The sequence below is a fragment of the Mauremys mutica genome, chromosome 6, assembly GCF_020497125.1.
Source record: "Mauremys mutica isolate MM-2020 ecotype Southern chromosome 6, ASM2049712v1, whole genome shotgun sequence".
NCBI lineage: Eukaryota > Metazoa > Chordata > Testudines > Geoemydidae > Mauremys > Mauremys mutica.
Genome location: NC_059077.1, coordinates 30,119,480 through 30,142,849, shown reverse-complemented (window position 1 = coordinate 30,142,849; position 23,370 = coordinate 30,119,480). Strand labels below are relative to the sequence as shown.

General features: G+C 39.3%; 1 protein-coding gene across 2 annotated transcripts in view; it reads right to left on the bottom strand.

Annotated features, from left to right (window-relative positions):
- PARP8 (poly(ADP-ribose) polymerase family member 8) overlaps positions 1-23,370 on the bottom strand; it is a 163,499-nt gene that overhangs the window by 139,141 nt on the left and 988 nt on the right. For both annotated transcript variants that reach the window (XM_045020211.1, XM_045020212.1), the window contains exon 2: positions 22,504-22,558. In XM_045020211.1, coding sequence (XP_044876146.1) covers positions 22,504-22,558 — 55 coding nt within the window. The remainder of the gene's footprint in view (positions 1-22,503; positions 22,559-23,370) is intronic.

Genomic DNA, 23,370 nt, shown 5'->3' with positions numbered 1-23,370 from the left:
CGGCGCCAGCTGGTTGGGCTGCTCCAGGTGCCAGCAGGTGAGAGTGGAGTGGGGGCGGGGTCTCAGGTAGAAGAGGCGGGTCAGGAGGCTAGCCTCACCAAAGGGGGGGGTGCATGCAGCACCCATGTCCCCCTGTCTCTGTCAGTCCAAGGTGAGAGCTGCTCTGTCTCTCCCAAAAGCTAACTCTTTTCCCAGTCACATGTCACCCTTTGGTCCACTGTCCAAAACCTGCATATGTATGTTGAGTTCACATGTTCTGCCTGCCAGAGAGTTCCATGGATAAGTGTCAACTGTTCAGTCATTGCGGCTCCCATTATCTCTGCAGACCCTTGATTCTTATGGGTCAGTTTCAGCCAGTCCTTTAAGGGCCCATAAATTACTCCCCAGACAGTGACCAACACCTCATATTTCCTGCTCTGGCCCATGAAAAGCTTTTTAACCCTTTTACACCCACTGGAGAGCAATGCAAAGTATAGAGGAAAACTGAGGCACACACAGGAATCAAAAATATTCTAGAAAATTTCTACTCTGTCACAGGTTATAAAGAGATTCAGTATTTCCAGTGATGTCACTAAACATCTGAGCCTTTATACCACATAATGAACTATCACAACAGAATAAATTCAGTTGTGAGGCATATACCAGAGCTATGGTAGTAGGGCAATATTTGCATAATCAAATTGACTCTAAGGATCCGTTTTAGAATTGACCTAACAGTGCTACTCATTGTTGAAAAACAAAGATGTTCATACTGATATAACAATATGTCACTTTATCCTTTGCCACAAATAATACCCTCAGCATGATTCAGATATCTAAATGCAAATATTTGCTCTCATATCTAATAGTTTCTGGGGTCCATAAACTCATGATTGGATTACGCCGCTCCATTAATGCAGTATTCCATCTGTGAAAGATAATCTAGATTTCATATCCTCCATTCTCTGTAACTTTTTAAGAACATCGTGTTAGAGAATACATCAGAATAGAAGATGCTTATAAAGAATGATGCAATAAGATTGTTTCAGGTAAACTGTATGGTTGACTATATTTATTTTGCACTCTGAATACACGGAGTCGGGTTATGAAAAGAACTAATCATTTTTCTTTATGGGTGAGGCTCACACAAATGGAGAGGGCTGTCATATCCTTCACAATTCAGTGGCCCCAGGATCTCATGCAAGTGGCATAAAGGGGCTGTGGATACTATTTTACTCAATAGACAATAAAGGAGAATGGATCCATATATTAGCATTGCAGCATGATTCTGTATTGAAGAGTGGATTTAATCTTCCCAGCCACTTCAAATTCTGCCCACATAGGGCCAAACTCCATTGACAAATGATTAAATGGAGGTATGTGAATTTACACCAGCTGAGAAACTAGTTAGCAAACCACAAATACTTTGTCTTTTATGCAGATGTAGGGAATTTTAGTCCAGAGTAGTAACTTATTAATTGACTCCAGTGACTGTTGACTGAGAGACTCATTTTGAATTTTATGAATTAGTAAATGAAACAGATACGATTACAAAAGCTGCACACTAATATTAAAATATTTCCTTAGAGGTAGAAAGAAACCAGTAACCCTGTGTGAATTATAAAGTTTGCAGATTGGAGAAGTTTTACTCTATATTGCATTTTGTAGTAATTTTTTATGAACGCCAAAGAGTTGTTAAGAACTTGAATCATCTTTACTTTTCATAACAAATGAAGCCTCAGATTTCTCTCCTAAGAAATGCTAATGTGGGCTATCAAATATTATTTATCAGAGCATATCTACTCTATTATTAACTATCTTACTGTTGTAACAGTGAACAGCTGAACACTGGTTATTATCTGAATAATGCTGAAATTCCAGTGCCCCAGCAGAATCCTAAACCACATTAATTGATGGAGAATTCTGAAAATATGGGCAAAGGTCATATAAACTTTGTTGAGGATTCTCCTTTAATTAATGGAGACTGAGTAGCACATTGATTCTTTTTCTGGTAATGCTATTCACAGTCTCTGAGATGGTAAATGCTAATGAAAATATAACAATGACAAAGACACACACTGAGTATCTGAAAACTATGTCAAAGACATATAATGGCCCAAACTCCAGATTTACTCTGATGAACAGTAACCGGATGGCCTGATACAGCAAAACACTTAAGCACAACCCTAACTTGAAAAGGGACTACTTATATGCTTAAAGGTAAGCATGTATTAAGTGTTTCACTGGATCAGGACAAATAGCAATTTGGGGAGAGGGATAGCTCAGTGGTTTGAGCATTGGCCTGCTAAACCTAGGAATTGTGAGTTCAATCCTTGAGAGGGCCACTTAGGGATCTGGGGCAAAAATCAGTACTTGGTCCTGCTAGTGAAGGCAGGGGGCTGGACTCAATGACTTTTCGAGGTCCCTTTCAGTTCTAGGAGATTGGCATATCTCCAATTATTAATTAATAGCAGAATTTGGTCAACTGAGTTCAGTGTTTCCCTCAGTTACTGCTGTGTAACTTACGTGAAATGAGTGAGGTAACACAGGTGTGACTGAATTTGGCCAGTACTAGGAAAGTTAGGCTCAGTTCTTCCAATTGCACCTATGCAACCCCATTAACTTCTAGAGTCTTGTGGGGGATAGGGGAGAGAAACATGTAAATATGTAAATCTTTCTACATCCAACTTTCATTAAAATACCAGGATATATACCTTCACATTCTTAAAACCATCTTTACCAAACAAAGACACTCCATCAAAGAAGCAGCTCACATCATGGAATGGGTCACCCAAATACCTGGAGAGAGATCTTGCTTTAATACAGAAATAAAAACCCCTCTGACCACAAACCTAGCACCCCACACTGGAACCCATACAGGGAATCAAACAACTACAATTCCATATTCGATGGAAATCCCAGCCTGAAAGAAATCTTGCCTGAACCCTTCTTCTTGCTGTCAAACAATCCCCCGGCCTCTCCAAGCTCATCATCAGAGGAAAGCTCCCCACAGACCAGTACACACCAACTCAAAGCGGCACCAGTCCCTGCCAGAACAATAGATACAAATCCTGCAGACCTATCACCACTGCTACTATGCCCCCCACAACACACCTTTCAAGATCCCTGGATTCTACACAACATGTAGTATACCTCATCCAGTGCACTAAATGCCCCAATAACAACTATGTGGGTGAAACCAGAGAATCACTGTGCTCTCGGAAAATAATAAAAGGCAAAAGCACTCATCGTCTGTGCATGAATGCTTTCACAAAGTGATCGTTTTATATCTGACCTATCAGTCCTCACCCTCAAAAGAAACCTGCACAACACTTTCAAAAGACGAGCCTGGGATCTTAAATTCATAACTCTGCTAGTCACTAAAAATCATGGACTGATCAGAGACACTGGATTTATGGCTTATTACAACAATCTGTAACTCTCTCTTTTTGTCCTGTGATTGCAGAGATGTTAATGGGCCACTCTACCTTCATTAGTACCTTAGAGTATGTGCTAACTACTTATGCTAAATAATCTGTTCCACCATGTATTTTGCTGTGACGCTGGGAGTACCTTTACTAGATATGAAGAAGAGCTCTTTATGGCTCAAAAGCTTGTCTCTCTCATCCACAGAAGTTGGTCCAATAAAAGATATTACCTCACTCACCTTGTCGCTCATTAAAGTATCAGTCAGTAGCAAGACAAATGTTTGCATTATATTCAGGGCTTAAGAACCCTGAATTGACCCACTATTACAGCTATAAACTGACCTATCGAGGACAACAGTAACACAGATATGCCCAATGTTAAGACACTTGGCAGTTATGACCAACTGACTTCAAAACAGAAACAGCTGAGTAGGAAAGTCCTTACATCATTGTGGGCCAATCAGTATTCACCCTACAGTTTAAAATGTCATTCACTTTCTAGAACTATGTCTAAATAATCACAAGTCCATTGAAATCACCAGATAGTGAAATCAGCTTGAAGTTTACTAGTCGTAACAGACTTTCACCATGGCAACCACTGATCCCAGCCAACTGTATTGTAATTCTAGAATCCAGTATAATCAACTAATCTAATAAGAAACGTAGAAATACTGCAGGCAGAACAGTTTGTGTTTTATACCTATAATAACCTTTAATGCATTTCAGCTAGATACCAAAATTGATACACCTCTACCCCATTATAACGCCGCCCGATATAACACGAATTTGGATATAACGAGGTAAAGCAGTGCTCCGGGGGGGCAGGGCTGCGCGCTCCGGCAGATCAAATCAAGTTCGATATAACGCGGTTTCACCTATAACGTGGTAAGATTTTTTGGCTCAAGGTAGAGGTGTATTTAGAAATATTAGAATAAAATGTAATGCTAATCCCATTCATTCCCCAAAATGAAATGAAATAAAATTTGGCAACACATTCTAACTGATCTAATGAATACAGAATGAAATACTGTGATTGTACCAATGTAATATATGCCTGGCTCCAAGATGGCACAGGAACTATTAATGATTTATCATTAATGTTTATATGATTCTTTATTAAGCTATCTATTTATTATGGTGGTGGCTTCAGCGCTCAACCAAGACCCCTTCGTGTTAGGCTCTGTACAAATGCATAGGAAGAGGCAGTCCCTGCCCCAGGGAGCTTACAATCTAAATAGAAAGGAAAGACAAGTGTAAGAGAAGGGACACATTATTATCCCTCTTTTAAGGGATGGGAATTAGAGACACAAATGGATTAAGTGCCTTGTCCAAGGCCACACAAGGAATCTACATCAGAGCCAGTAATTAAATACTGAGACCCAGTCTGGTGTCTTAACCATAAAATCATCCTTTATTTTAAACTTTCTGGCCACTAAACAATCTGAAGAGATGACCTCCAGGGTTTCCATTTGTTGAAGACACAGGTCTCCTATTAGGAGATTGCACTCTGACACACACAGTATGAGTACTGTCTTCCAATAACTGAGCTCAGGCCTAAGATCTCCTTACAGTGTGTTTAACATTTGGATTCTCTCTAGTTAACAAGCTCTCTGCCAGCAATAACCAATAAGCAACATAGTAGAAAGTTTATATGTAACCAGGTAATATTATAGTTATTTATATTGTGCTTGTTTTTATATAAAAAGGTTCTAGTCCAATTTAAGTAAATATGTATGCTGCTTGTGCTTACCTTTTCTATAGCAATGAACACAGTCCATTTAGCATAAGTACAGAGAGCCATATACAGCCAACCAGAAGTATATATAATTACTCCAGATTTGCACTGGTGTAACTCAAAGCTTAATCTGACCCAGAGGCTTTATTCTTTTACCACTTCCTCTATTTTTCTTTTCAAAGAGTCATTAATGCAACATCAACAATAACGAAAGGAAACAGTGAACCTTTTCCAGTTGCATGATTCTAACATGTACAGTCACATATTAACAATCCCTAGAGCAGTGGTGCCCAACCTTTGCAGCACTGGTGGCCGCTGCAGCAACTTACCAGGAGTCTGAGAGGCAAAACTAATTAGCATATATATTTACATAATTGTACACAAAGATGTTAATCAGGGATAATGCAAAAATATGTTTTTCATTTGTGGAGCATTACGAATATGCACAGTGCTTTAAAACAAAAACAAACAACACCACAGGAAGAACAAAAGGAAGGAGCATCAATGAGAAGGCTGGTATGGCTTTTCTAAAATCAACTTAGATGTTTGACATTGCTTGAAGTAACCCTACATATTGCAGGTTTGAGAATATTAGCCAATTGCTATGGGGTTTGATCTGCTCCAACTCACAATAGAAAAGATCTGTTCTTCTTCAAACATTCTCTGCAAACATTCTTAGGAACGTAGGCCCAGAACCTCCCAGGTATTTGGGCAGCTAACTTTCATTGATTTTCATGGGAATTAGGCACCTAAATACCTTTGACGATCTGGGCCTTAGCCATTCTCAACCTGAAACTTGGACTCTTTGGAAAGCCGTGAAAATTCAGTGGGAGGTTATACAAGGAGCTCTGGTCCCACTTCCCTCAGTTCCTTCAAAACACCATAGTCTCAGAGTTCAGCACTCCCCCTACTCCTTCTGTTGTCACTTTGCTGGCCACATTACAATTGTTTTCTGGTCATAATGTTTCTTAAAACTTTGGGATATAAGTTATTAATTGTAGCTGAATGTATGTAATTGTGTGGTTCTGTTGCATTTGTCAGTGAGGTTCAGCAAGAGACATGTTTGTTGGTTCCATCAGCCAGGGTCATGATTTACTCTGACACCATTGGAAAATACTGATTAAAATGATGCCCATCAAGATGCCGGTCTCTGACCCACATGCCCACTGCCTGAAGGTTGTAGGAAAGTGGCAGTTACCAGGGAAATACACTATTCACGCTGGATTCACTCTCCTTGCCAAGAAAGATCATATATCTCAGTTCAAAATTTTCCTCACCAAAGATGGTACCCTCAGGTAGACTCGGAGAGTCTGATTTTCCTCTCACTTACCCTGCTTTTACATCAGGGAAACTCCATCAACTTCAATGGAGTTACCTCTGGTCACAGCAGTGACAGAAAAACCATGTCCATCAAATAAAAGAGAGAGAGAGAGAGAGAGAGAGAGAGATTAACCCATCAAGGAAATCCCCAGATTAAACTACCCTGAAATGGAATTAAGATCAAGAACATATCATTTATACTAAAGGTAAAAACATTAAAGGAATGTTGTAAATATCTCCAACGCAAGCATTACAAACTCAGGAAATTCAGAGTTAAGGTTAACAACATCATGTGGCTACTCATTTACAGCATACACTGATCTTGATAGTTACAATGTTATTATGTTTTCAGTGCTTAATAAATAATACAATAATACAGTTAATATATGGTAACTGGTGGGTCATCACTAAAGACTCTGAGAGAAGGAATCTGTTTTACAGAGAGGATGGGAAGGAGGTGAGACTGTTCAATTGATACAAAAGTAGAGGAATGGGGAATTACATAAAGAAACAAGCCTTGTTGTTTTGTTGTTTTATTTAAGGATTTTTCTCTGATGTGTAAAAACATACAAGATAAGCAGCAAAAAATCCTGTGGCACCTTATAGACTAACTGACGTGCTGCAAAATGTCAGTTAGTCTATAAGGTGCCACAGGATTCTTTGCTGCTTTTACAGATCCAGACTAACACGGCTACCCCTCTGATACTTGACACCATACAAGATAAGAAACTAGTTGTGAAGTATTGCTGTATTTTGCACACACAAAAAAGATAAAAAACTGGAAATTAATTGTAAACATCTTCCATGGTTTTTATTTAGGCACTACAGAAATCTTAGCGATATTTCACTCTAGTCAGAAATGTTTATCACTGCCTAAAGTAGGCAGGTACCGACTCCAATTGCAAATATTTTAACATTATAAAGGGAAAGGTTTTGGTTTTTTTCAGTCACCCACATATTTGACATCAGAAACAGAATGATGTGTATTAGTGAATGTGTGAACTATCCGATCAGGAGTCTGAGTACCTTCTGTTATATAAAACCTCTCAGGCTTTTAAATATCTCTGGATATAAATATAATTTAGAGATAGTTGATGAATATCTCATCTATATATCTATTGTGTGTTGCTAATTTATTATGTAAAATTAGCTCAGTTCAATTATTTATATAGAATATTTCATGTTTCTTAACAGCGTGAACATCCTGGACTAAATTCAGCCAGGGTACATACCAGTTTTTGCCAGCATAAACTTATGCAAAGCACTTACAGAAGACAATCTACTACAGAAATGGGTTGTGTTCACAGAAAATAACTGCAGCCTACACTCCGCTGGAAGGATGTGGTGGGAGGAAAAGTTATAGTAGTCCTCTGTGACACGAAGCACCTCTCTATTCACACCCTACACAGTATTGTAATAATCTTTGGACAAATTATGCCTTGTAAGGTATCATGTGAAAACTAATAAGTCTCTGATCATTCATATCCTTGCATGACGTATGCCCGCAATGGGTATTAAGAGTTATGAATATAAACTGGAATTATAACTAAAATGTGTTCAATCCAGGTATGTCAGAGGGAGTTGTTAAACAGGTCTATGCTAAAGAAAGGAATGTGTGTTTACCTCAATTTACATATAAGCAGTAAACAGACCCATCAAGCTAACAAGGAGTGAAAGCAAGCCACACAGCAGAAGACAGCATGGCATCTACACCCAGCAGGAGAGAGAAGCTTGGTTTGGGTTTTACTTTTCAGAAGAATCTATTCCAAAGGTTTATTGGTCTATAGAGAGAGGAGGGCTGAACCTCAAGTGATAAACCACAGAATCAAACAACTGTATACAATATTACTGTATTATAAAAAGTATAGAGTGATGTGTTTTCTGGAAGCTAATGACACACTGGTGATTAATATCATTATGAAATTTATGTATTAACAATATATAAGGAAGTACGGATACTCATTGGCATCCGGCTGCATGTCTGTCCAGACAGTAGGGAATGTCACAGCTATATATACCTGTCTCTTATGTAAATTAAGCATGGTGGAATCAAACAATGGAAGCCCCATTTATATAGAAATCATATAGGGGGATGGGAAGCGCACAGAGAGGGAAGAACAAATGAGCTCAGCTTCCTGGGGAACACAGCAAGCAGAGCACACAAGAGGGCTTCCTACCAACTGAAGCAAGGCCATTGAACTTTGGGACATATAAGCAAAGGCAGAAGCCATCTTTGGCATCCATCACTAGACAGACAAAAGGGAACAGAACTCTTGCAAGCTGAAAAATATGGGTCCTTCAACCAAGGGGAGGTTGATGTCTCTGGAACTAAATATAGGTGAGAAACCTACTTACATAAAGATTGTTTACCTAAGACAACAAAGAAAGCCAGTACCTTGTACTTCTGTGGAAGGTCCTGTCTGAGGAAAAGTCAGTCACAGCTGGGGGGAAGAATGACTGGTGAGAGAAATCATCTTGAGAAAAGCCTGTGTTTTGCTAGATTACATTTTACACGTTTAGAGCATATTTTGTTTTACTTGTAACTCTACCTTCATTCCTTATACTTGAACTCACTTAATTCTATGTATATTTTGTTAATAAATTTGTTTCATTTTTACTATAAACCAACTCAGTGCTGTGTTTACATAGAAGGGTATATTTACTCCCAGTTAAATTAATAAGCTGTGGTTTGTTTTGTGTCTTTACAAGAACAAACAAACCGTATTATTTCTCTGAACTGTCCATAAGAGGAAATTCTGGATGGGGAGTGTGTTTGGGTCACCCTGCAAGTAGTAACCAAGGCTGCCTGAAGCCAGAGTGGGGCTGTAGGGCTGTAGACAGGCTGCTGGGTGAGAGGTGCTGAACCAGGGCTGGCTAGCACACAGACACTCAGGGTTTAGCCTCCATGTTGAAAGACTGGTTGAACAGGGCCTAGATTGGAAGCTACAAGAGCAAAGCATTGTGAGGCACCCAAGGTTACAGGGCAGGTTGTGACACAACCCCCTCACTGGTCTGGTCTGCACTCCAGACTGACATTCACACAGACCAACATGTTTGTAGTGCTGGATGGGCAAGTGGCATGGCCAGCTCAGCCAGGTAATACACTGAGGCTTTGGCTACACTTACACTTCAAAGCGCTGCCGCGGCAGCGCTTTGAAGCGCTAAGTGTAGTCAAAGCGCCAGCGCTGGGAGAGAGCTCTCCCAGCGCTGTCCGTACTCCACCTCCCTGTGGGGAATAACGGACAGCACTGGGAGCCGCGCTCCCAGCGCTGGGGCTTTGACCACACTGGCGTTTTGCAGCGCCGCAATTTGCAGCGCTGGAGAGGGTGTGTTTTACACCCTGCTGCAGCGCTGCAAATTTGTAAGTGTAGCCAAGCCCTGAGTCAGTACAGCCCCCTCAGCAGTCTCTGCTGATGAAATCCCAGTCATAGCCTAAAGCTGCTCCTAGATAGCAAACCCTAAGGGAGGTGGAAGTTGGAGGGAGATAACAATTCCTTTGGAAGAAAACCCTCCCTGGGGCCAGAATGACTCACAGAGTGCAATTTACATCTCCCTGTGACAGCTGCAGTGAATCTAGCCCCAAACTGTGACCTAAAGTGCCAACATAAATAAATGTGCTAATTTCACTTTGTCATGTAATTCCTAGTTCCTTTTACATTTACATTTTGTAGAATGCTGAAATATTAACTATGACACAAGAGTTACTGTATTAAATGTTATTAAGATATGGAAAGCACCTGTAGTTACCTGTGGCTTTTATTTAAATTTCTTTAGTATATATATAAAATTATGGGCCAGATCCTCATCTATTGTAAATTGTATGTAGTCATTGACTTCCATAAAATATGTTGATTTATGCCAGCTAAGGATATGTCTAAATGTATAATTATATAGAAGTATTATAGACAATTAGTTTCTCTGAGATAAGCTACAACCACCGTGTGAACTGCTCCTGATTTTAGTAACTAATGACAACAATTTGCTCAGAATTGATGGTAAAAGATTCTAGAAAGTGAATATTTTAAACTCTGTGGTGAACACCTGGTACCATACTGTGGAAACTGCCATACCAGACAAGCCCAATAATATTTCTGACAGTGGCCTTACTTGATGCTTCAGCTGAAGATCTGAACAACCCACAGTGCCGTTGGCCAATTATGCAATACTAATTCTGGGGGGCTCGGACAAAACTCCTAACTGACCCCCGCTGATGATCAGCTTATGCCCTATGGCAGGAGGATCAATAGGTTTTGTAATTTTTATCTTGACTAATGTAACTGTAACTCCTATGTTCTTCTCATACAGCAAGTGTCTAAGCCTTATTAACTCAGTATTATGCTGATGCTTTCCACTCATCCATTTCTGCCTTGAAGCCAGAAGGTGCTAGCTGCCAAAAGTATTTATGCTCAATATATGTGTGTTTGTTGTCCTTGACAAAGACCAGGTTTTGGCTGAATTGTTGGATCAATGTATGTTTTCTCATGCCTGAATAAACAGTAACTCTTTACACAGTGGTATTTTTTTACAATATCTATATATTGAAGTTTAATACATGGACACAATACGGTGTCCAATTATCCAAAACAAGAAGGATAATATAAAGCAAACAAGAGACTAACGGATAGTTTAATATAAGATTTAGACTTAGGTACACCAAAACCTACTGAGGTTTGTTTTGTTTTGTGTAGGTTTTATTTGTTTGTTTTTTATATGTTTGGTTTTTTTGTGGTTAACAGGGAAATACAAAGGCCTATGCAAGTGGAACATCTGCATTTCTTTTAATTCACTATCCACAATATAGCACAATGTGTAGAGTAGATCAATTTGTCAATGAGAACAATGAAGACAGAAAACATATATAAGCAAAGAACAATGGAATGGCAAAATTATGGGGTAATAAGGTCCTATTTGGTCAATAATAATTTTAAAAAATCATTAAGATAAAGAGCCAAATTGTGGTCTCATTTAAACCTACACAACCTTATTGAGGTTAATAAAGTTGCACAGGTGTAAATGAGAGCAGAGTCTGGCCCACAGACCCCATCACTATTTAACTCTGGAAAGTGCACATTTAGAAAGCCAGGGTAATATACCAAATAGTATACTACTCTTGTGTCATTCAGACATTTGCAAAACTATGAGATGTGTGGAAGTAGGTCTGCAAAATGGTAGAATAAGTCCCTTTGGCTAGCTGATTCTTTTGACTCCCTAATTTGCACACCACATACTGAGCTCATTTGAAACTCTTATTGGCAGCAGTAACCTCTGAAGTAATTTCCTTCTTCAGAATATTCCTCCTATTGTCCTACAAACTTGCCCAATTTCTCTTTTCTCCCCATTCAACTCACATATTGGACCTATAAAAGATCCTCTTTGGACATGTAAACCTAATTGCAAAATTCCACCATCCTGAAAGACAAATGAGCCTCCTAAGTATAAAAGTATAACACCGTGGTTTAAATATAGAACCTCATTAAATCTCTATAAAATCTTATTGGTTTAAATAACACGTACATTCTGGAGGACTTGTCCAGGAGAGAATGACCCTTCCCTTGTAGACTGCAGGCTCCACAGGTAATCAATTATCTCAATATTTGTGTTTCATGGGCTTGTTACACCTCAGAGAGCTAAAATAACGTGAGATGTGTAGAATCATGAAAATCTGTGGATATCCGCTTTATATCTGCCAATCACTGCAGATGCGGATATCCGTGGATCATGTTTGCAGATTGCGGATGGACACAGATCCAAATTTTAAATCCACACAGGGCTAGAGATGTGATCTTTTATGGTATTTCCACACCCTGGAACTAACACACTCTGAGATAACCAGAGCTCACATTATTGCCAATCAAGTCAATATAAACCCTTTTATGCATATTCACAGATTGTTCTATGTTAAAAAATGGTCATTTTTAGTCTCAATTAATGATTTCACCTATAAAATGTTTTGATGTTGTTTTGGTTAACATTGAATGCTGATTTAATATGAGTGACAGATGAAGGATTTTTCATATGGCCTAACAAATTATGTTCTTAAGAATGGCTTCAGTGACAATGTGGTACCCAGATACTAAGGCTGAAAAAGATACAACAAAAAAAGTACGGCTTTGACAATTGGCATTCTACCTTTACCCTCTGCATTGGCAGATACTTGATTCTTAAATTGCAGGTCTCCCACGATTTAAGAAAGTACTCCAAAATGAGCATGTCTTCAGTAATAAAATAGAATGCTGTACTTCATAGCTCCCCTAGTGTGAAAAATCAACTGCATGTGATTCACTGAAACAGTCAGGTCCAAATGAAACTCTCATTTATCCTGCTGTAAACCCAGGTTAGATCTACTCACATCAATGGCGTTACTTCAGATTTATGTTAGTGTAACTGAGATCAGGAGTTTGCCCTCAGTAAGTGCTTTTATGACATAAAAATCATTCTAGGCTTTTAAATACACCGTCCGTAAACTCCAGCTCCTAATCTGACACAAAAGCATTCCCAATTAATTTCATATCTTCACTGAGCATGGTTGGTTGAGAGGCCTGATCCAAGATCAATTTATCAACATTGAAGATGGTGGGAAAAGAAAGAGGGAGCATGAACAAGAGCAAAAGAAAGAAAGAAAACATTCTATCATTTGCAGAAAAGTCCATGACCTGGAATGCCATCTCTACCCTTCAGGCTATCTTTCTTACTTGAAAGCAAATGTTGTCTGCCATAAATGCCATAATAGGTGGGAAAAAACAGTTAGTGCAAAATTGTAATTTTCTAGAACTATCCATAAATAAATTAGAAATTCCTATCTGTGAAAAGAAAATGAAATCGCCATTTGTAACATTTAAGAAACCAAGACTTCAAAATTGCATCCTAGACCATATTTGATCAAATGCTTTTGAATGCTTAGACTGTTATACTGATGGAGTGGAACTTATTTCTTTAATTATCTACCACTTGAGGGTCTTCTTTCTGCAATGTGACATTTCATTACATATAAGGCATGCCTGTGGTTTACGTTTGATCAATGCTTCTACTATTCAGGGAGAAAGCCGGAAGGCTTGCTTCTTCTTTTCTTTTTCAGTTCTTTAATCAAGGAAGTTCCGAGAAAGTACAATGGAAGTCTGCCTCAAAAATTGTCTAAGAGGCTTAGAATTTGGCCCTGAATAGTGATGGCCCAATTGCTACTTTAAGCCACAACCCACCACAGGGGATCATGGTGGAACTGTCTCCAGGGGTCTTGTGGGAGGGTGGCACTCCACAAACCTTTAGCAATTTGCCATGCCCTTTCTTACTGCTAGCTGGCATGGATGAGGGCAAGGCCATGGATCTCTCCCACTGGAACATATAGCACTGAAAGCAGGTCTATTATTATGTAATCCATGTGCTATGGGCGTATAGTGCCTAATGCAAAGCCCAATAAAGTTAATGTCTTTCCATTGAGAATCCAACTCATAAAGATGACTGTGCCCAGCTCCTAAACAAGGGTGCAATGGGCGGAGGAGGGATACTCTTCTTCCCCACCTTTGTTCTCATGCATAAAGGCTGGGCACAATCTGGCTCTTAGTTGTTTGACCGCACTGGGGGCTCTACAGATAGGACCCTACCAAATTTACGGCCATGAAAAATGCATCACGGACCGTGAAATCTGGTCTCCCCCCATTAAATCTGGTCTTTTGTGCGCTTTAACCATATACTATACAGATTTCACGGCACAGACAAGACTTTCTCAAATTAGGGGTTCTGAGCCAAAAGGGAGTTGCAGGGAGGTCACAAGGTTATTTTAGGGGGTTGCGGTCTTGCCACTTTTGCTTTTGTGCTGACTTCGGAGCTGGGAGGCAGGAGAGCGATGGCTGTTGGCCAAGCTCCCAGCTCTGAAGTCAGCGCCCCACCAGCAGCAGTGCAGAAATAAGGGTAGCAATACCATACCATCCCACCTTTACTTCTGTGCTGCTGCCTTCAGAGCTGGACAGCTGGATTGTGGTGGCTGCTGACCGAGGGTGTGTGTGTGTATATATATATATATGCTTACTGACAGGTATCTAGAAGTCTTTATTTGTGAACACTGAAAAACTACTGCACATTAGTATGGTCTAAAGGGAAATATCAGCTATGTTATTGCTCACTTTACAGACAAAAGTGATCTAAATAAATTTTGACACGGTGAACTTGGCTTTTAAATTTGTTTGTCTTATCATATTAACTCTTTAACAATGATGGCCCAGAGGTCTATTTTTAGGCACCTGATGTGTTAAAATATGATGAAAGCACAGAAAGAAGTTGCTGAGAATATTTTTGAACATATATTTAATCACTTTTCCAGGCAGCATGCTCAGATAGAATGTTCTAATCTTGGTGCCTAAATGCATGCACCGAAGTCCATATTTAGGCACCTAAATAAACGGTCTGATTTTCAAAGGTGCTGAACAACCACACACTAACACTGGCTTTAGTGGCTCTGAAAATCAGATCACTTATTTAGAAATACAAGTTTATGTGCCTAAAATTAGGCACCCGGATCTGAATATTTTGGCCTGAGCACCCTGCTAGAGGAACACAGCACTTTGCAGTATCAAAAGATCCACTGACCTCCATAGGACCAGGATAGGGACCATAATCCTTCTAAAACAGATTATTTTTTACAGTAAGTAGTAGTGATGATGATCCAATTTATTTCCAACATTAATGAGTTTCTAACAGCAAGGAAAGAAAGGCATCAAAAAGAAATAAGAACCTTCTAGAAAGACAAACTGAGTATCAGAAAGGAAATGTGAGCAACATTAACTGAGTAAAGCTGAATTCTTATTTGCCCTGATCCCTTAACATTTGTATTTAATTTTCTACAATTTCCTTTCAGGATGAATCACTTACATAAACAGCACTTGAGCTACTGAAACTCTAAAAGCACCTACCAATGAGGTATTATGGAGAAGTGTTTAACTAACAGCTGGATGCATTAAAAGAATGCCCCGGATATACAGTAATAAATACAGATGAATAGTGCTGTCAGGTATTATTAGCAGGAGGACAAACACTCTCTGCTTTAAAGAGAGATTTTAAAGCTGAAATAAACTCTAGTTCAGGGATCGGCAACCTTTGCATGTGGCCCACCAGGGTAAGCCCCCTGGCGGGCCGGGCCAGTTTGTTTATCTGCCGCCTCCACAGCTTCAGCCAATCGCGGCTCCCACTGGCCGCAGTTCGCCACTCCAGGCCAAAGGGGGCTGCGGGAAGTGGTGGCCAGCACATCCCTTAAAACAAAGTGGGGATATACAACTTACTGGATATTTTGGAATAAAAAGTGGGCACGAGCACAAAGCTGTGCATCTGTGGCATGTATTGGTTTTGTGGAAAGAAGTATATACTTGAAGTATTGCCCATAGAACCCACAGGACGATGGGAAGAATAACCAGCCGGAAGAATGTTCTTACCAACAGTAATTTCACTCCCTGGCCTCAGGACATTCTTTTATGGATTCATAAACAGAGGACTCCCAACAAAAACAAGCCACTCAGAAGAGTGGATTCCAATTTTTCAGCTTCTAAGCTAGCTGGGAGGGGAAATGACACCACTCCATCTAGGCCAGGGGTCTCAAACATGCAACCTGCGGGCCGCATGCGACCTGCAGAGTTATTTCCTGAGGCCCGCCAGAGGTGCCGACTCCACAAGCAGCCAAGCTCTCCTCCCCACTGCAATCCCTCCTCCTCCCACCCCCCGAGCGCGCCGCGTCCCCGCTCCACCACCTACCTCCCAGCGCTTTCAGGCGCCAAACAGCTGTTTGGCGAAGTTTAGGACTTTCCTGGGCAGAGGAGTGGGGACGCGGCATGCTCAGGGGAGGAGGCTGGGGACGGGATTTGGGGAAGGGGTTGGAATAGGGGCAGGGAGGGGGCAGAGTTGGGGCTGGGACTTTGTGGAAGGGGTTGGAATGGGGGAGGGAAGAGGTGGGGCAGGGGCGGGGGCTCATAGACTAGACGAGCAGTCTCAGGTATGAAGTTCAGCATGTATGATTCTTTGCTGTGAGTAGTTGGGAAGACTGTTTGTTAAAAGTGGCAATGTATTTTGTATGAATAGTTACTTTAAAAAGTTCCTGCCATTAAAGCTATGTTGATAGACTGTTAGTGTAGATCATCATCAGTGTTACTGACCACATAAGGAATAGTTACAGGTGTTTATATTTTATTAAAACCCCTCTTCGTAGTACAGTTTTAAAAAAGTTAATACATTGACTTTTAATAGCATACTACATTACTCTTCATTTTTTTTCATTTTTGACTATACTTTTGTATCGTTGTATGAAAAGGTTTCGGTGATGCGGCCCTTGGGCCAATGTACTAGTCCTCATGTGGCCCTCGTGGTGATTTGAGTTTGAGATCCCTGATCTAGGCAGTCACTGCCGCTGCCATTTCCCCTTTACTTTTATATCCCCACCCTCAACCACACATGTGACAAGTAGGGGTTTGAGTTGTAACCCCTCATGAGCAGAGGTGTGAGGAGCACCTTTCTACCTTGTCACAAGACCTTCAGCAGTATTGTACAATACTGTTTTATAGTTCTCCTCACTGATAACACTGCTTAAAAAAAGAGTTGGAATGCCATGGTAGCACTGGTGACCAAAATCTCTGTTGCAATGCATTGGCTAAAATCATGCCAAAGTAAATTCTAGAGCTGGTCAGAGAAACTTGAATGGAACCATATTCTATCAAAATTGAATCACCATGAAATCAGGTAGATTTTTCCAGAATTTCATTTAAGAAGAAAATCAGGAAGCAAGTTCCAACAATATAGAAATGTCTCATTTTGACATTTTCAGAATGAAACATTTCAATTTTACATTTTTTGTTTTGGATTTCTTTTATTTTGTGTATTATATATTATAATACAATCAAAATAAAAACAAAACTTTTTGATCAACCAAAAACAAACAAAACAAAATTTCCCTTCATGAAGAATTTAGAAATGCTTTGTTTTCACTACGATTCGGAATGAAGCCAAAATTCAAAATCCTAAAATCCTTCATGAAACAGAATTTTCATCCTCTGTACAGCTCTAATAAATTAATTTAAAGAAGCCATTTAGCTAGACCTAAAAATCCCATTAAAGCAACAACAAAAAAATTATCCACTTGTCCTCAGGTTGCTCAAGTGAGAAGTCTTGTGGCTAACACCCTGCACTGACACTTCAGTCATCTAGGGTCCATACCTGACTTCCTATGTGACTTTGGGGAAGTCACTTACCCTTTATATGCCACAGTGGGGATGAAGATATTTCTACGCTTCACTGAAGTGGGAATTAATTCAATAGTTTAAGTGAGGTGCTTGATATCACAGTAACAAGCACCATGGAAAAACCTATAATTATATAAAAATCAGAGACAAAACTTAAAAAAGAAAAAAAAAAGACAATAAACGTTTACATTTTACCATAACTTTAAGGAAGAATACAGAGGCAAATTCTCCTCTCAGAGCTGAGATCTTCTTTTAAACCAATTCCATACAGAAATTCAGCTTTCCCTGCATGCATGGAACTGCCATTGTTATCATCATTCTGCTCATGTAGGAAGGACAGAACATCAGAGTTAAGAGCTGGCAGGCAGACTGGAAGAGAGAATTTTGCCGACAAAATTAATCTGTGTGTTTAGTTCTCATAGGCCTTGTCCTGTTTCTTTAAAAAATGCCTCCGTAAAAGATCTGTTCTTCTCATGCACAGTCTTCATTGTCACAGTCCCTCAGTGCCAATGGGAGTTATGCACATATGTGAGTGAAAAGCACTTGACTTGATCAGCATGTTTATCAGGGGAAAAAGAAGTATATTCTCTCAGGACAACCAGGCATTCTTTTCATGCAAACTAAGTCAAATTATATTTATAACCTGAAAACAACATCGGGGCATTCATTATGTGGCTTCATTACAAAGGTGACAGATCAGCACTTCTGTTCAGTCTGCTGAGTTTTGGAAGAACCAGTGTGCCACAAAAGGAGTTAGTTAGTAGGACAGCAGAAATAAGAAGGCATTCTAAAAACCAAGATTCTCAGTGTTATCATTTTAACATCCTCGTTAGTTCTTGCAGTACAAAGCATAAAGAATCCAGATGTTTCTGATATTCTGCCAGCAGCAGTTAAATAAGGGTAAATCTTGCACAGTCACAGCACCTGAAGGAGCATGTCACTTTGTGAGAAATATCTCCCAATTTGCCTATCACTTTCTAAAAATGAAATTAAAAATGATTAAATTGTCATACAACGTGCTTCATATTTAGTGACCACATTATACAACAAAGATGGGTTTCACTAATAAATTCCTAATTACAGGATTTCAAAACCAGCAAGCACCCCAGGACTGTCAAAAACACTAATTTAGAAATGTGATGTGAACACAGTTCATTTTAGAAAAATGAAGTGTTGCCCAAGAAGAGGGCAAAATGATTGCTCATGCTTCACAGGGAAAGGATTATTTATGATAATCCATGCAACAGAAATATGTTTGTTCTTAAAGAAATGTCTTCCTCCTCCTCCTGTAACTTTTCAAGAAAATTCATTCAAATGCTGGCTGGTTCACTGTAGTCATATTTATGCCCCGCCTAAAACTAGTCTCATATTGTGTAAATCAATGGCTCTCAACCTTTCCAGACTACTGTACCCCTTTCAGGAGTCTGATTTGTCTTGTGTACCCCCAAGTTTCACCTCACTTAACAACTACTTGCTTACAAAATCAGACATAAAAATACAAAAGTGTCACGCACACTATTACTGACAAATTGCTTACTTTCTCATTTACCGTATAATTATAAAATAAATCAATTTGAATATAAATATTGTGCTTACATTTAGGTGTATATTATATAGAGCAGCATAAATAACTCAATTGAAATCAGTGTAAAAGCAGTATAAGTGATATCAGGACCAGGACCTGAGATGGGTAGTGTGCAACCTGGATCTTTCCAGCTGCACGCTGAGAACTACAGTAGTAACATGTGATGGGGCAGTGCAAGTCCAAGGAGAAAGGGTACAATGCAGTTAAATTGGGAGAATCTCTCCCTAAGTTGAAAATACTCACAAATATGAACCTTGGAACAGTTTAAAAAAACAAACAAACAAACAAAAAAAAAAAAACAAGGGCCAGAACTTCAGCTAGGAATGACGCAATGTACATTGACTTTTGTGAAATTACACTGATTTATAGCAGCTGAGAATCTGGCTCTGAGTGCACAAGATAAAACCACTAGTGAGTAGACTTAATATGCCTAATGGACACAAACAATATGCAGAAGAAATCCCTAGGTCTGTTTAACCTGCTGACTTTATACGCTAGCCTTTCCATAAGTGTGAGCAGTCTTAGAAAAAGGTCATGAATCAGTTAAACAAAAAATACTCTATGTAGCATCAGACATAAAACATATTTTCTTGTTTCATGTATTTTGCTCTTGCACAGTAAGTAAAAGCAAAACTATACTATGCACTAGCTTTGAGTTTCCAGGGCTCCCTGAGAACATAGCTAAGGGAAGTAAAGCACTAAAGGACAGAATTGAAAAATGTGGCTACAGATAGCATCTTGTAATCTTCCTTACCAACTGATCCATCACTTAGCCATTAAAATGTATTTCTCAGTATAAAGGACCCAAGAACATCCCTTGTCCCATTTCTTGAGAGCATGCAGTGGTGCCAGCACGGAAGATATAAAATCAGACAACTGCAAGTGTCTGAGGAGATAATATCAGGAGTATCACCTGATACTTATTCTACTATGTACCATGAGCGAATAAAGGTTTTGTCATTTAGGGGCAATTCCTGCCAACAGTACCCAAACCACAGAAGAATTGCCAGTGGGTGGCAGGGAATCTATAGCTGCTGTAATGTGAACAGGGCTGGGGTTGGTGGCCAAGCTCAGGGAGGCAAAGGCCCAATAAACCCAGTTTTAACTTGGAGGGGATACACTCCCAAGTAGGGAACACATAGAAGGCCACTATTACAACCCTCTATAGAGTCTGCATTAGTGGCTGCACAGCTGATTTGAGCCCTGGCTTTGGGTTACATGTGGAAGTATTACATCCTCTGCAGACATGCATAATTCCCCTGCATGAAGCTTGTTTACTCAACTTTGGCATGGGAAATCAGAATTTGGCCCTTAATGCTTTGCACTTTATACAAAAAGAAAGCAAACAGAAAACTCAGCTGCCAATGCACCTCTGTGTACTATGGATATTCTTAAAGACTGGAAAAAAAACAGGAAAGATGAGAAGTCAGTATGAATCCCTTATTTTAAGATTATTTTTAAGTGTCCTTTACATGTCAGAAGGAATGTAAAATTTGAACATGCACTATGGAAACCTATTTGTATCATCCTCTCAAGGTATAACGTGAGATTTTAAATTCAATTTGAATTTTCCAGATACTGAAACTGGTTCTCGGTGGCCAGGCCACTCAGACTCCACGTGTGATAGATCTGCCTACATGTTGTAAACTCCAGATTTGGGTAGTCATGATTTGAGCAGTCAGATCTGGGCACCTCTGATTAGTAAAAGTGAAAGCATTTGCCACCGCCTTCAGTAGGCGCATGTGGAGGCCATTAATGTGACAAAAGTAGTTTTTGAACAAACTACAAACCCATTTATCAGTTATGTTCCTGATCCTACAAGCTGACCTGTGCAGGTGGACCCCTGAAACTGCACAGAACCCCACTGGCGTCAACAGCATCCTGTTCAGATGTAGGTATCCACCTGCAAATATCATCTTTCAGGATAGAGGCCTATAACTCCTAATGATCCATCCCCTTTTAAACTAAGGTGGCCTGAAAAAAGTAAGCACCAAAGATACTGAACCCTTGAAGCTACCTAAATCAAGAGACTTCTCTTTAAACCTGATAAACTATATTTAGTCTTGGATTAGCCTAGATTAGGATTAGAGTTTTATCAGTAAATGTCAATTTCACCATACACACACAAACCCATGAAAAATATTTACATAGTTAATAACAGAAACATATATATAGGCAAAGTAAGTAAAATTCTGCTTGAGAATTTATTAGAGTTTAATTTAAGAATATTTACTTTTTATATTTTGACATGTGATATTGCAATTTGAATCTCAATAACTACTGTCATTAAATAATTACTGTCTTACACTCCCCCATAATTTCCTACAACTGTGAAAATTTAAAATCAATAAAAATGGGAAAATGCTTAAAAATAAATATTGATTATACTGTATCAAAATTATAAAAAATAAAAAATAAATTCTACTAAACCTAGCTATACTTTATTATTTTGTTTAATATGAACACAAATATGATATCAATTCACAAACTAAACAAACACCTGGAAAAAAATCCATTCACCAACAGGACTTTTTAAAAAAAAACTGAGTTCCTTTGAAAACAGACAGTTATACAGAATCTAGACTAATGATATAGCAAACATAATGAAATGCAACTGAAGAAATTATATAAATTGCAACCCCCTATACAAATAATAAAAATAAGTATCTATTTATACACCCCAATTTGTGAATAAACTAAAATGTGCTTATAAGCACATAGATTCATATTTGGTTGTTTAAATGACTGTTATCTGCATCATAAACTTTATTGACATTTTCATTTAATTCCTCTATACTGTTCATTTGTTCTATTGCAAACTGATTTGCATCTATTAGGACCAAATTCTGGTCTCCATGTGTTACTCTGGTGTAACAGAATAAAATTTGGCCTCTTCTTTATTAGTTCTTATAGTCAGATTTTGTAAACATCTTGCATTCAGTGTTTTTTTGTTTTTCTATACCATTTGCACCAGGCAATAATTTTACTTATCTGTGTACATTGAATATCAAGACAAATAAGTTACACAGAGGAAAACTCTGATGAATAAGTCTCTGATGAATGGGATCACCTCATAGATCACCTGCTCAGACCCAACACTCTCTCTAGTTATTTATATCCCACTGGATGTTAATCATTTGCTTTCATTGCAAAAGAAAAAGAAATTACTATCCCAAAAAATAAAGAATAAAGGAGACTCTAGTCAGTGAATGGGAAATGAAGTTACTCATTACAGAGAAGTACCTTTTGGAGCCTCCAATATAGGTGAAGGTGAAGGTGGAGTCTGAGTACCTGAAATCTAAAATACAAAGAGTTGCATTATTATAAATGATCATTTCTAGTTCTTGGGTTTTGTCTAAAATAGCTGATGTCTGACTCGCCCTCATTCTGCTTCTGGTAGGGGGGTTAACATGCATCAGAGCACCCTGCAGCAGGAAAACCCCCTCCCCTTTGCAACAAGTGCCCTGGTGCTATGGCAACGGCAGGAATTTCCATTGTCAGTGAAGGCAACAGGCAGCAACAAGCCAGGCAGCTCAGGCAAATCAAATACTGTAAATAGTGCTCACCATAAAGCAACAAGCAAATACCAAGGCTTTGCACGAAAATGACTAATTTATGACCTGCTAATATTCCAGCTCTGGATAAATGCATTTAAGGAACTAGATGATCAAAATAAAATCTAAATTTTCCCTAAGGCAAGAGCTAAGCAACCCCAAATGGCAACGACCTAACCTGAGCAGCTACAAACCGGACTGTATTCCTCCACCACCGCCAACTGCGCAAAACAACTCGGCTCCAAACCGAAAGTCTTGCTGATCGCATTAAAAACGACTGTGGGGCTGAGGGGCTCCCTCTGATCTGAGGACTGTCGTGGTGGCAGATGCTAAGAACAGATACATTGCTCTCTCTGTGTGTACTGCATTCCTCCCTGTGCACAGATACATTCCACTTCTGTATCTGGTTTCTCATACAGTACCTGTTCTGCCTTCTCCTGCCAGTGTGTGTTGGGGGGGAGGGAGGGAGGAAGGAGACTTATTTCACACGCATACACACGAAGACTTAAGGGCATCAATTGCTACTGTAACTGTTGCAAAATGACAGCAGAAAAGG